Raw genomic sequence first — 15,134 nt, 5'->3', positions numbered from 1 at the left:
GGGAAGTCTCGCACGGTGATACCGCATCACATGTTCAAAGCGATCTGCACGTTCTCAAGGAAACAGCTCCCACCTGGGCGCCTTTAACTGCCCTGTTTTTGCAATCAGACTGACTCCGAAGCAGAGAGGAGGAGCCTATTCAGCATCTTGTTATTTAGTCTCCGAGGCAGGTGAGTTGCAAACGTCCAGCAATTGCCGACCATTAAATGGCAGTAACTTCTTTCAGCTGATTTGGGCGTTGGTTGTGCCCGCATGAGAGCTAAATGAGTTTGGAGTGAAGTCGGTTTTATTTTCCATTTAAGTCTTTCACTTGATGAAACGCCGGCCCTTTATTTTGTTGCAATGCTAATTAAAGCATCCTAGCTGATTGGATCCCATTATGTAGAAACAGCCCCTTTTAAGACGTTGTATAGTGGGAGGGGAAGGAGGAGTCGTGTACCCCTGATCTCCTTGTGTTTATTGTAACGTCTGAAAGGGCCCCTGCGGGTACAAGTGGACATGCTGCGTTTGCGAAAGCATGTGGCCGGCGAGGAGGCTTGTGGGCTGGCGGAGGAGGTTGACCTTGTGCCATTCACATATTTGCGAGGTGTTAGTTGTGTGTCAAAACACGACACACAACCTCTGTTGTGTGAATGTGCACAGAGTCCAGTCGCATGTGCTTCTCCCCGTCCATATTTTTATGCTCATTATGATCACTGTAAAGGTAAAGGGACCCCTGACCATTAGGTCCAGTCATGGCCAACTCTGGGGTTGCGGCGCTCATCTCGATTTACTGGCCGAGGGAGCCGGCGTACAGTTTCCGGGTCATGTGGCCAGCATGACTAAGCCGCTTCTGGCGAACCAGAGCAGCGCACAGAAACGCCGTTTACCTTCCTGCCAGAGCGGTACCTATTTATCTACTTGCACTGGCGTGCTTTTGAACTGCTAGGTTGGCAGGAGCAGGGACCGAGCAACACGAGATCACCCCGTCGTAGGGATTCGAACCGCCGACCTTCTGATCGGCAAGCCCTAGGCTCTGTGGTTTAACCCACAGTGCCACCCACGTCCCTTATGATCACTGTAGCAGACACATAAAGCACGGACAAAAATGCAAATCTAGTGCTGCATTGGCAGCAGTCTAGAGGGCCGATTTCTGCCAGATCAAGTTAAAATCTGTGTTTCAGCGTATTAACATCTTCTACATTTGTCTCTGCACAGCTCCCCAAATTGACCTGCAAGGGCGTAGCAAAAATGATGACCTGCCCTGAGTATGCAAGCGAGACGAGCGCTTGTGGAGACCAGCAGGATCAGTGTGAGAAGCATGAGGTTGTTTTCCAGGAAAGTGGCGATGGGGAAAACCTCTGGGACACTTTTGGGCTTCTGCAGATTGACGTGGGATGTGAAAGCCCCAGGGACCGGTTGGCAGAAAACAAGAATTGGTGTTCGGTATGTACAGTGCAAACGACAGGCCTGCGTTTTGAAATGAGTCCGTAAAGCTGTGGGGCCACAATAATCCACACAAACAGCAGCTGCTGCCAATATAAATCCAGCCACATGGTTTGAGAGTCTAAGCAATTAAGGCATTGCCAATTTCTTTTTCAAACAAGGGTGATATTTTGCTTTCAGAAAGTCTGAAAGGTCCACCAAAAATCCCAACTATAAATGAGTGGCAATCCAAACTATTTGATTTTTTAGAATTGGCAAAAATGACACAGAAAATAAGAAATCAAAAAGACACAAAGTTTAATAATGATTGGAATAAATTTATGGCATACATGGAAACAGAGGTAAAAAATCTAAAAATTACAGTAGGTGCGATATAACACTTGTGATGTAAAGAATGGTCTGAGGAGAAGAAACTGCAGATAGAAAAACTTTATAACACATTCCGATACCGAGACGAAGGGAAGTCAGTTAGTGTTATGTGTTTTGTAGTTAATGTAGTTAATCTGTTGTTGTCCTATGTTAATTTTTTATGTATTCTTTTTGGTGTGAATGTGTTATGTATGTCTTTTTTGTTTGGTTTAATATATGAAAATCAATAAAAAAAACTTAAAAAAAACAAACAGAAAGTCTGAAAGGTCGGCAACGTTGTCTCGGCCTGCTGACTTCCTCACTTGCAAGGCAAGACGCATGACACTTTAATCCATTTGTTAGCCGCACTTGTTAAGGCAGAGGGCAAGGATAGTGTAGTGTAGTGGTCAGAGTGTAGCACTAGAACTGAGGAGACCAAGGTGCAAAGCTCCATTCAGCCATCAAGGTCCTTGCATGACCTTGAGGCACTCCCTGCCTCTCAGCCATGCCTACTTTACAGGGTTGTTGTGAGAATGAAATGAAGGACAGGAGAAGGAACTATTGGATACGAACATGGTGGAGGTGGCAGCCACAACTGTAGTAGTTAGCCCCTTTCTTCCCAATGTGAACTGCCGTAGGCGGGCTTGCATAGTTTCCCCTTTATGGTTCTCAGCTGTTGACTCCTTTGTGTGTGAGCCAAGTTGGCGTGAAATGAGGGTAACTGGTGAATATATTGTAAAAATGATATTATCCTAGCAGAACTGAATGATACTTGTGTATAATGAACAAATGGAATAAATATTTCAGAGGAATATATAGAAAAAGTTATAAAACAAACTCTGTGATAAAACCAAGACAAGATAAAAAGTACAATGAGAACGATTGGAAGTTTATTACAGAAGACTTTATTGGATAAGCTATGATGCCATATAAATAATTGGCGTTTTAACTGATATTCTTTTGTTATTGTTAATTCTTTTTTATTTTTATTTTCTTTTATCTTTTTCGTTTTTGTGTATAACTCTGTTGTAATCATTTGTAATGTACGACGTTATCTTTAATACAAGACAGTATTTTAAATCAATAAAGACAATAAAAAAGAGGGTAACTGGTGAATAAGGAGGAATTCAGAATTCCTGTTGTTGCCTGCAGTGTGGAGGTGGATATTAAAGAGCCCAATGGCTTGTATATGCACTTCACTTCTCTCTACCTGTGTAAGTACAGATCTTTTTAAAGTGATGTAACACACAGGATAAGGGACACGGGTGGCGCTGTGGGTTAAACCACAGAGCCTAGGACTTGCTGATCAGAAGGTTGGCGGTTCGAATCCCCGCCACAGGGTGAGCTCCCGTTGCTCGGTCCCTGCTCCTGCCAACCTAGCAGTTTGAAAGCACATGAAAGTGCAAGTAGATAAATAGGTACCGCTCCGGCGGGAAGGTAAACAGCGTTTCCGTGTGCTGCTCTGGTTCGCCAGAAGCGGCTTAGTCATGCTGGCCACATGACCTGGAAGCTGTACGCCGGCTCCCTCGGCCAATAAAGTGAGATGAGCGCCGCAACCCCAGAGTCAGTCACGACTGGACCTAATGGTCAGGGGTCCCTTTACCTTTACCTTTACCTTTACCACACAGGATACCTGCATTGCCAGGGGTTGGACTCAATGTCTCTTGTCGCCCATTCCAACTCTATAGTTCTATGATTCTTTGTGTCCAAATGTAAACATGATTACATCTAAGTTAAGACTAGGGCTTCAAGCCTTGACACAAGGAGAACAGGCAAGGTCAATCAAGTATCTCACCAGATAATGTGCACCAATGGAGCTGTGTATGTTTAGGAGGGGAAAGTTTGGGAGCTTTTAAAAGCACGTACACCATTTTGAATTCCGACAAGACAGTTGTGTTGATGAATGCTCCCCTGAGTAATTTTAGACTTTTTCCTGTTTTCTGTACACTAAGAGAAACGTTTTAAGGAAGCAGAGGCACTGGGAGAAGATAATTTCGGCAAAAAAGAGCAAAAGGAAATACGAGCGAGAACGGCGCAAAGCTAAGCACGCAGAAGGAAAAGGTACAAGCAAAATTGCATTTTCTCTCTCCACATCTCTTAAGACCATAGTATGGGGAGCCATGGGGTTTGGTCACAGCTGATCACAGGCCCTTCGTGAAGTGGGACAAGCCTCCCCAAAAGACAGGAGCAGAACATCTGCTTTGCACTCAGAAAGTTCTGAGTTCAAATCCTGGCACCTCGGGGCAGGACTGTTAAAGGCTGCCTAAAACCCTTGTGAGCTACTGCCAGTCAGTGTGGGCATCCTGAGTCAGTGTAAGGCTGTGTCCCTGCTAACATTAGCCTTCTCCTGCAATGTGCAGCTGCAAGAGAGTGCTGTGTCTGCTTTAGGGCACACTTTCCGTTCCTGCAGGGTAATGTTGAGGCTTTACAGGCCTGGCTGCTATTCTGCATGAGCTGAGTTTACACGCCAGAAAATGCTCCACCATCTTTTGCAGCGTTCTGGGGTGCTGGGTTTGTTGGCAGAAAACATCAAATGTGGAAAGGCTTCTCTGAAGCTAACAGGCATGAGGACCACTGTCTTAAAATGGTGGTGCTTGATTTAGAGGCGTTTATTCTCTTAAAACCATCTTCCATGGGACTTTTACTCAGAAATCCGTTTATTTTAAGACTCTCTGTGTACATAGATAGTTTTAGATGTGGGAGCCAAGCTTTTTAGATGTGGGATCTGAGGTTGAAGCAATCAACTTGGGATCTCTTAAGGGGCCTTGTTGGCACCCAAAACATTCAAATTAATGGAGTGTGCTTGTGTATCTTGCTCTCACATTCATTCTGGTAAGATGCATAGCTACTGTTCTTCCACCTATGAATATGAACCGTGATAATCCTTTCCAAACTCCACTATCAAGCTGTAAAAAAGATCTTAGTACCTACAGGCGGGTGGCGCTGTAGGTTAAACCACAGAGCCTAGGACTTGCCAATAAGAAGGTCGGCAGTTCGAATCCCCGCGACGGGGTGAGCTCCCATTGCTCGATCCCTGCTCCTGCCAACCTAGCAGTTTGAAAGCATGTCAAAGTGCAAGTAGATAAATAGGTACCACTGTGGCGGGAAGGTAAATGGCGTTTCTGTGCGCTGCTCTGGTTCGCCGGAAGCGGCTTAGTCATGCTGGCCACATGACCCGGAAGCTGTATGCCGGCTCCCTCGGCCAATAAAGCGAGATGAGCGCCGCAACCCCAGAGTCGGCCACGACTGGACCTAATGGTCAGGGGTCCCTTTACCTTTACCTTGAAGGCAGGCAAGTAATCTCACTACTCTTTGTGAGATTACTCTTTGTGCAGACAGCCTCTTTGTGCAGGGAGATTTTGACCTGTGAGGACTTTCAAATAGGGCACAGTCTCATCAAGGACCTTAATATTCACCAATGCTACGTCTGCACGTTTTAATTTGGCTTAGATGTGAGTGACTGGATGTTCTCTCCCACTCCCACCCTCCTCTCACACAATTCTCATATTTGCCTGGGTTTCAGATGCTGTTCCACAGCTCAGCAAGCGGGATTTGAAAGTGATTGCAAAAGAGCGCCTTCTGGAAGCCAGGGAATCGGGCCCTCGGCTGTGTATCGATTTGAGCATGACCGCTCACATGACGAAGAAGGTAGTGGCAGTGAATCCTCTCCACCACTTTTTTTTTCATGGCTGGCTTAAGGGTATTGTGGGTCTCTGCTCTTTGGCTGAGTAGCCACTACAGTGGTACCTCTGGTTACGAACGCTTCAGGTTACGAGCTCTGCTAACCCAGAAGTAGCTGCTCCTGGTTGTGAACGTTGCCCCAGGATGCGAACGAAAATCGTGTGCAGCGGGAGGCCCCATTAGCAAAAGCGCACCTCAGGATAAGAATGGTTTCAGTTTAAGTACGGACCTCTGGAACGAATTAAGTTTGTAACCGGAGGTACTACTGTATTGAACACATTACAGGCCACTTGTAAGAGAACAAGGGTGTGTTCAACAACATCACTTGGCAATGTCTCGATTTACCACCGAGAAATGCTGGTGGGGCAGAGGACTGGACCTTTGAATTCTTCCTCATTTTAAAATACAACACTTTGAAAGCTCAGGTGTCAGGTAAGAGTCTTCTCCCTAACACACGAGTTGTCTGTGTGCAAGAGGAAGATTTATTTCTTTTCTTTCCCCCCCAATTATTTATTAGTTTTCCAAATTGTTACAAATCAAACCAAATTGCTTTAATTTAATATAATTTATTTTTCTTAAAAATCAGGTTTCCCGCTCCTGTTGCAAACATATCTCCATCATTTCCTCCTGTAGCCACCTCATCTCTTCTTTAATATCCATTTCATCCTTCACTTGTTGTTGTCCGTTCTTACAGCAAGCCATTGTCTCCTCCCCACAAACAGCACCTCTTGTTATTTCTTACAAATATAAAATCCATTTCTCGTGTGCAGTGCTTCATAAATCTTGTTGTGTCAGACCTGGTGTGCTGGGAGAGTTGAATGGATCTGTTTTACTAAGCTGGTGAGGAGTAGCTAATTGAGATCAAGAGCTATGTTGAGTTTAACAGCATCCCTTACAGTGGTACCTCGGGTTACAGACTCTTCAGGTTACAGACTCCACTAACCCAGAAATACTACCTCGGGTTAAGAACTTTGCTTCAGGATGAGAACAGAAATCGTGCTCTGGCGGCACGGCAGCAGCAGGAGGCCCCATTAGCTAAAGTGGTGCTTCAGGTTAAGAACAGTTTCAGGTTAAGAACGGACCTCCGGAACAAATTAAGTCCTTAACCCGAGGTACCACTGTATTTTGTACCGAGTGTATGGTGGTTGAGTCAGCCATTTTGGAAAGTACACAAAGTGCTAGGGCAAAAAGGCCCATTGCCAGTTTTCCTGATCGTTTTTCTTTTCTTCCTCTCAAGGAAACAAGCCGGCTTGCTGCTCAGATAAGGCGGCTCTATGGGTCAAACAAGAAAGCTCAAGCCCCCTTCTGGCTCTACCTCACAGGGTTTGTGAAAAACAGCCCAATTTACGAAGCATGCCAGAGGATGAATGATGGATTTGCCAGTTATCTTGTAAGTATATCTCCCTCCTGCCTTCAAGAAATAAAGTCAGTGACATTTTGAAGAGCAAAGAAAGCCATTTCTTGCTGGAAGAACCAAGAATGTTGAGGTGATTAATCCTGGAAATGTCCTTACTTTCTAGAGTTGCTCAACACTGAAGCTGTGGATAAATGCTAATTTCATTCTCTGGATTTGTATTTACCTGCTTGATTAAATGCTAATTTCATTAAATTCTCTGGATTTGTAATTGCCATTTGCTTATTATTTAGCAGACCTTGGAAAAACAAATAACCCCAGGCTTGAATTAGGCCAGAGATGGCCTCTTGTTTCCAAAAGATGTCTGCCGACTGCCTTTTAAAAAATTCAATCCCATACACATGGGTTATATTGTTTTACTATTTTTCAGATGGATGTCACTCCAGAAAGTTACCTTGACCTGTTTCCTTTAGAAAGAATTGTGTACCTCACTCCAGACTCCGAGAACGGTACAGCTTTGCAGCTTCGGCATGAAAGATTTCTGTTAAAGCTTTAGATTCTTTTAAATGAATAAGTTCTTGCCTTGGGGATTTAGGTTTCAAGTCATCCTGGCCAAACTTGTCTCCAGCCTTTTGCTTGTCTTAGGCGGTAATATTCAACTCTCAAATTTGCATCTTCTTTCAGCTTCCTCTCAAACCATCAGCGTAAGGCAATGCTTTGTGATGAGAGTGCTAGACGAGCCGTCCGCATATCCCATCCTAGGCAACAAATCTTAGATTTGGTTCTTGGTCAGAACAAATGGTGGCAAATGAGAGATATCTCTGCAGCATTAAGTGGGCCTCTGTATTTTCAGATTCAGGTCTTTTTCTAAATTTGGAGTCAGGGATCAACTTCACTTTGGGGTGGCTGAAACAGATCCCAGCTCTCTACAGATGTTTTTGGCCATGCTGGCTGGTGGCTTGAGGGGAGTTGGAGCCCTAACCACATCTGGAGCTTCCACCGCACTCTGGTGATAGTACGCAGTTCTGCCTATGTGCTCATTGCCAACAGAAATACAAGCAAACCTCTGATGCGAAGCGTGGAGAAAGTGATTATCCTGAACGGGGGTCAGGTCAGCAAACGTTTTCAGCAGGGGGCCGGTCCACTGTCCCTCAGACCTTGTGGGGGGCTGGATTATATTTTTTTTTGGGGGGGGGGGCGGAAATGAAGGAATTCCTATGCCCCACAAATAACCCAGAGATGCATTTTAAATAAAAGGACACATTGTACTCATGTAAAAACACCAGGCAGGCCCCACAAATAACCCAGAGATGCATGTTAAATAAAAGCACACATTCTACTCATGTGAAACCACGTTGATTCCCAGACCATCCGCAGGCTGGATTTAGAAGGCAATTGGGCAGGATCCGGCCCCTGGGCCTTAGTTTGCCAACTCATGATCTTGAATAACGGAATACTGAATGGTACAGTTTTTGTAAAATATGCAGGGATTCATGACATGTAAAATGAACCATGGAAAGAGAAGAAGGGAAGTCATTGATATCTTAAGGATGTAAAATGAGTATTTTTAAATTGTATATCGGAAAATTTAATAAAAATAGTATGTAAAAGAGAGAGAGGGAAAGTGATTATCTTCTGCAGCAAACTTCGCATGGACACTTCAGATTTCCAGAGTGCTTGTTAGCTTACTTGTGGATCAGCTTCACGTGTCTGGAATGACACGTTTTTGTCTCTCTGTGTCAGTCAGTAGAGCATGAGACAATTTCAGGGTTGTGGGTTCAAGCCCCAAAAGATCCCTGCATTGCAGGGGGTTAGACTGTCCACAGTTGCCTGGCAGAATAGAATTTTTTTCAGCCGGCATTTAGAAGCCAGCACAGAAGGCGCCTGCTGAATCTCTAGTTGCAGAGAGTTTTATTTTATTTTCAAAAAATTTTCATTGGTTTTCACAACATTAGAAACAAACAAACACATAAAACAAACAAACATAAATCATAACCTTATTAAAAATTACACTTATTAACATTGTTAAGTGACTTCCTCACTTCCCCTTGGTTGAATTTCATTGCACGTCCTTTTAACGGTTTTCCAAATCACAGTTCTTAAAAATAATTAACTTAAACATTAACATCCTTAGATCTTCACATTATGAAATTAAACATATTAATTCATCACTTAACTTAAATAAAATCCTAAGACACTTAAGTATCTGCAAGCTGTTTTCAGTTAATTTAACTTAACATATTTAACTAAGTAATCATTAAATTTGATCCAATCTTCCTGATCTCCTCCTTCTGGTCGCGGACTCTTCCGGACTAGCTCCAAAAAATCCATCTTCACCTGCCATTCTTCTATCGTTGGTAGTTCTTGGGTTTTCCACTTTTTAGCTAACAAAATACGAGCCACAGTCGTGGCGGCAGTTGTAGTTGCAGAGAGTTTTAAGGAGAGTTTGGATGGCCATCTATCACAGATGATTTACTTGAGATTCCTGCTTTGCAGGAGTTGGACTAAATGACCATCAGGGTCCCTTCCAGCTATTGTTGTTGTTGTTTATTCGTTTAGTCGTGTCCGCCTCTTCGTGACCCCCTGGACCAGAGCAGGCCAGGCACTCCTGTCTTCCACTGCCTCCCGCAGTTTGGTCAAACTCATGCTGGTAGCTTTGAGAACACTGTCCAACCATCTCGTCCTCTGTCGTCCCCTTCTCCTTGTGCCCTCCATCTTTCCCAACATCAGGGTCTTTTCCAGGGAGTCTTCTCTTCTCTTGAGGTGGCCAAAGTATTGGAGCCTCAGCTTCAGGATCTGTCCTTCCAGTGAGCACCCAGGGCTGATTTCCTTCAGAATGGAGAGGTTGGATCTTCTTGCGGTCCATGGGACTCTCAAGAGTCTCCTCCAGCACCATAATTCAAAAGCATCAATTCCAGCTATACAATTCTATAATGTTTCTGTTGCCATTCTAATGCTGTCATATAAATGTGTCACTGTTTTTTTTTTTGTTTACACACGTGCTCACGTTTCTTTTTTGCATTCCAGCTCTCGAGGAAGTCGACCCGCGAAAAGTGTACATCCTTGGAGGTTTGGTGGATGAAAGCATCAAAAAGGCAAGTGCGTTGCACACGATACAAGCTATGGTTTTGATGGAAACTTCTGCACGTTTTCAACTTCTAACGTTAGTCATGCTGCGGCTTAGGCCCGTGCTTCGGTATCCTCTTGTAGTAAAAAAGTTCCCGTACCTTTTCAGGCGGTTGTTGGGAAGAGGAAATTTCAGTGAGTGCTGCTTTCTTCACTTTTCCACAACACTGTATTCCGGTTCTTGCTGCTAGAAGAAAATTACTAGGGTGTCCAGATGCAACTCTGTTACTTTTAAAACTAGTGAACGCTCTGTGGGGTGGCTGTAGCAGCTGTTGAGTCTTTGTGTATAATATTATGAAGTTTTCTGTTTTACAATTTAAAATACTCATTTTACATCCTTAAGATGTCAATGACATCCCTTCTTCCCTTTCCATGGTTCATTTTACATATCGTAAATCCCTGCATATTTTACAAAAAAACTATGCCATTCAGTATTCCATTACAGTGGTACCTCGGGTTAAGTACTTAATTCGTTCCGGAGGTCCGTTCTTAACCTGAAACTGTTCTTAACCTGAAGCACCACTTTAGCTAATGGGGCCTCCCACTGCTGCCACGCCACCGGAGCACGATTTCTGTTCTCATCCTGAAGCAAAGTTCTTAACCTGAAGCACTATTTTTGGGTTAACGGAGTCTGTAACCTGAAGCGTATGTAACTTGAAGCATATGTAACCCGAGGTACCACTGTATTACATCCACCAAAACTTACTTGCACTGCTTAATTTATCTTAATGCTGCCAGCGTTTTCAGCTGTACAGTGGTACCTCGTTTTTTGAGTGTCTCTGAAGCTGAACATTTCGGTTTTCAAATGCTGAAAACCCGAAAGTAAATGCTTCCGTTTTCAAACGAACGCACCTCAGAAGTCAAATGGCTTCTGCGGCGTTTCCCCCCAATTTTCTCCACTGATTTTGCAACTGCCCTTTGCGCTTCGGTTGTCAAATGTTTCGGAAGTTGAACGGTCTTCTGGAACAGATTACGTTCTACAACTGAGGTACCACTGTACACAATTATTTCCCATATATTCAATAACCGTTTTTCCGTCTTCTTTAAACGTATGTTCTTATTGTTCTCAACTCAGCTGTTGAGTCTTTGGGTTGAATTGCAGCTCACTCCTGGGCTCCTGGTGAGACAGTCTCCAAGGGAACATTTGTGTGACTTTTCTTTTATATATATTTACAGAGGCTCACCTTCCAAAGAGCCCAGGAAGAACATCTGCAAACAGCACGGCTGCCAATCCAAGAGTACATGGTAAAGAACGTCAATGCAAAGAATTATCACTCCACAACATTGGCCATCAATCAAGGTGAGGTTGCAGTGTTTGCTGGAAGTTTGTTAGAATTCCTGGTCCATGATTGCAGTCATAGGATTGTTGTCTTTCACATGACGGTACAGTGGTACCTCGCAAGACGAATGCCTCTCAAGACGAAAAACTCGCAAGACGAAAGAGTTTTTCATTTTTTTGAGTTGCTTCACGAGATGAATTTCCCTATGGGCTTGCTTCGCAAGACGGAAACGTCTTGCAAGTTTGTTTCCTTTTTCTTAAAACCGTTACAGTAATACAGGGTGCATTGCTTGAAGAGGTGCAGTTGCGACTTGACTTCGGGGAGCAACTCATAGCACGCGGTGTGGTAGCCGTTTTTGAGGATTTTTTTGAAAAAATTGAAACTGCTTCGCAAGACGAAAAAACTCGCAAGACGAAAAAACTCGCAGAACGAATTAATTTCGTCTTGCGAGGCACCACTGTATATGTTTTGACTCCACAGAGTGGGAAGTGATGAAGACAGGATGTTTGTTTTACTGTGTTCCTTGAAGTGGGACTATTGTCCTTTGTTCTTTTTCTCTTTGCTGTCTGATGCTAGAGAGAGAGGGAGCCATGTTGCAGTGCTCCGTGTGTGTTTATATGTAAATAAAGTAGATTAGCCAAAATGCTGAGTTGCTGAGGTCTATCACGCAAGGTGCGCAAACTCTGCGGATCCCTAAGTGTGCCAGTGTTGGTTGGCATCGGTCGCTGTGATGTTCGGGTAGAAGAAAGCTCTTGAAGCTCCCGAACAAATGACCAGGAGGGAGAGAACATGGGCATGTGTCTCTATCAGGGTCCTACTCGAGTGTAGGCTGAACTCCTGACAAGAATGCATCCCATAGGTGATGCGCTGCCACCAGTTTTCAAATGCAACCTGCAGCTGCTGTTTGTTCCGTTAAATGGGAGGGTATCATAAAGTATTTCCCCCTCTTTTTGAGCTGGGACACCATAATGACGCTGTCTGCTCGGGTCCCAATGCAATGGTCTTATTAATGTTGCTTTATGTAGTGCTCGGTGGAAGCTGGTCCATTGATATAATCCCATATCTTAAACCATTATTTATCCTGATATAATTTCCTGTTGTCCCCGATAACTGTTGAAGATCTATAAGATTATACTGGAATTTTGTGTAATGGAGTATATGATAAAGTACACTTAGGACGTAGGAGAAATAGGCCTTTATCAGTTTGGGGAGGATTTCGGGGGGCGTTTTTCAATATGATGTTGGAGATCTTCTAAACCTTCTATCTATATGATATTGCTTCATTTATTTTGAACAAAGGAAACAATAATTGTAATCCCTGTTGCTAGAAATGTAATTGGAAGGGAGGTTTGGGGTTTGATTTCAACCCCAAATATCGGGAAATTTCTACAGTTTCTACAATTTTTTATATATGCTGTAAGCCACTCAGAGTGGCTGGGAAACTCAGCCAGATTGGTGGGGTATAAATATTAAAATGATGATGATGATGATGATGATGATGATGATGAATGGGTTAGTGCCCTACCAACCTTAGGCTGCCATCAAGCCTAGTTGTCTGCCTTATTACTTCCAACCAGCTTTGGCTCCCCCTGGTGTTGGTCTTCCAGCCTTATGCCCTACCCTTCCCAGTGGGTACCAGCCACTTCTGGTAGCCCAGTCTTGTGAAGAATGGGGAGTTTGAGAAGCAGGGAAGGCAGGAAAACTTTAGATGAAATAGATAGTCTCCCATTGTGGTTAGGCTGGTAGAACCAAGAGCATTCTAGAGCTCTTATGTGGTTTGTTTTCTTGGCCCATTTTCACAACCAAATGGCCGCCTGCACCTATACTAAAATGAGGGGCATAATTCAGCCAAAGTTAAACAACTTCAGGCACTGTTGATTTTACTAGGACACAGTTGAGCCTGTGCCTGACACTTCCGTTGAAATCGACAAGTCTTGCTTACAGCAATGCTTATACCCCTGTGTAACTCGATAGTATGAGGACTACTGAGCTAGCTATGTGTTCATGGAGCATTAGATTTCAGCTAATTCTCTATATCAGAGATCTTAGGAGACTTGTAGAGAATTAGCTGACTCCCTGGAAAAGACCCCGATGTTGTGAAAGGTTGAGGGCACAAGGAGAAGGGGACGACAGAGGACGAGATGGTTGGACAGTGTTCTTGAAGCTAAAAACTGACCAAACTGCAGGAGGCAGTGGAAGACAGGAGTGCCTGGCGTGCTCTGGTCCATGGGGTCACGAAGAGTCGGACACGACTAAACGACTAAACAACAACAACAGCAATGCTCCATGAACACATAGCTAGCTCAGTAGTCCTCATACTATTGAGTTACACAGTACCTTTTATAGCAGTGCAACCTGAGGAACAAGTGAGAGACAGCAAAATGGATATTCTTCAATCCCAAACACCAAAATTGTCACAAGCTTAAAATGTGCAAATGGTATAAGCATTGCTGTAAGCAATGGGGAGGTTTCCATAAACAAGACGTTCCAGCTGCTCTGCCGCCTGATAATAATAAAAAAATTCTGCAATCTCACAATTGTCTCCCACCTTTCGTCCAGTTCCCACTAATCCCTATAATAATCACATGTGTTTCTCTCAGTGCTTGATGCCTTGTCAACTTTCTACGAGACCAAGAGCTGGGAAGAAGCCCTCAAGGCTGCAGTTTCTCCTGGGAAAGGATACGTTCTTCGAGACCCAACACAGGGAAGCGAGGAATCGGCATGCAAAAGCGGGAGAGAAGTTGATAATGAGGCAGCTAGGTTAGAACCTGTCTTCAGTGACCCTCACCTGCTGAACTGATCCCCACATCTCTGGAGCCAATCCGTTGTGGGGCTAAACAGTTGCTTGTTCTTGTTGAATCTGTGTTAGGAGATGGGGTTAAAATACCCTTGACCTTCTTTAATATTGTTGTTAGCGACCAATGGCGAGAACATTTTTTCCTTGGGTAAACAGGGCATTTGTTCTGAGAGCTGCTTCTTTTTTTAGCGGTAAAGCGTTTAATAAATTTATTTAATAAACAAGCAAGTGTCCCATCATTGGCTAATGGGTGGATGACTCTTCCAACCCCTTAGTGGCAAGGAAGCTGATTATATGACATTCTAGTTCTGTGTGTCAAGAGAGCGATGCCTTATACCAGGTGGCAGCAGCTCTCCAGGACTGCAGATCGGGCATTCCCGGCCCTACCTTGAGAAGCTTGGCATCAAGACTTTCCGTGTGCCAAGCAGATTGTCACAGAGTGAGCTGGACAGTCAATTACACAGTTCAAAGTTGGAGTTATGCAATTCTTTATTAGCAAAAACATGATGGCTGAGTGCTGGGCCTAATGAACACAGCAGCTCATTCCTGGTAGGTCTTCCTCCATGAAATCAGGTGCTGAGACTAAAGGTCCTCACTTCCTCACAGCCATCAGTGTCTCGTTCTCTCCAGGGCTTTCCCCAAGCAATCGGAGACTGCGCCTGCATGCCTGTCTTTGCTCCTCCTGTTTCATGCCTCTTCTGGTTCTGGGATTTGGGGAACTAGTTGCAACAGGAGGGGGAGACATCTCTCTCTCTTCACCAGAGTAATCTCATGTCTCCTGGCTCCCATCCTCTCCTGCCTCTGATTCCGGACTTCTGTTACAGACTCTCCCAGCTCACTAAGCCCTGTTACCTCCTCAGCTTCTGACACCTCCTCTTTCCCCGTCTTCTTCTGACCACTCATCAACAGTCCATGACACAGAAGCTCTAGCATTGAACTGTGACCCTTCCATGAATGTGTAGCTCAAGTGGAGGAGAACCTACAGTGATGGATTAGGGACTTTAGGACAGGACAGTAACGCATCAGTCATTTCATTTATTACATTTGTCTTAATCATACAAATTTTCTTTGTCAGGCATCCAAATGTGCCAGGTCATCTCATCTAGGTTATGCCTAGCAGGGT

At 44.2% G+C, this 15,134-nt stretch overlaps 1 protein-coding gene and 1 long non-coding RNA gene across 3 annotated transcripts; one reads left to right on the top strand and one right to left on the bottom strand.

Annotated features, from left to right (window-relative positions):
* Nucleotides 1-7: 7 nt before the first annotated feature.
* Nucleotides 8-14,235, top strand: TRMT10B (tRNA methyltransferase 10B). Of its 2 annotated transcripts, XM_081176873.1 has the most exons (9): nucleotides 11-170; nucleotides 1,198-1,425; nucleotides 3,726-3,834; nucleotides 5,297-5,421; nucleotides 6,692-6,844; nucleotides 7,239-7,317; nucleotides 9,836-9,903; nucleotides 11,111-11,234; nucleotides 13,815-14,235. In XM_081176873.1, exons 2-9 carry the CDS (start codon nucleotides 1,231-1,233, stop codon nucleotides 14,012-14,014), a joined length of 1,053 nt encoding a protein of 350 aa, XP_081032999.1. In that variant the 5' UTR covers nucleotides 11-170; nucleotides 1,198-1,230; the 3' UTR covers nucleotides 14,015-14,235. The 2 variants fall into 2 exon arrangements, with proteins under 2 accessions (XP_081032998.1, XP_081032999.1); XM_081176872.1 differs by lacking the exons at nucleotides 11,111-11,234; nucleotides 13,815-14,235 and having other exon boundaries at nucleotides 8-170; nucleotides 1,219-1,425; nucleotides 9,836-10,480.
* On the bottom strand, nucleotides 11,777-13,807 carry LOC308577122. Its single transcript, XR_014003461.1, has 2 exons — nucleotides 13,201-13,807; nucleotides 11,777-11,867 (listed from the first exon to the last, which is right to left on the bottom strand). It is a non-coding gene; the product is annotated as an uncharacterized lncRNA (long non-coding RNA).
* Nucleotides 14,236-15,134: the final 899 nt, after the last annotated feature.

The sequence above is a fragment of the Podarcis bocagei genome (assembly GCF_964188305.1).
Source record: "Podarcis bocagei genome assembly, chromosome: 17".
NCBI lineage: Eukaryota > Metazoa > Chordata > Lepidosauria > Squamata > Lacertidae > Podarcis > Podarcis bocagei.
The sequence above is the reverse complement of the archived record's forward strand: the minus strand, read 5'-3'. Positions and strand labels throughout refer to the sequence as shown.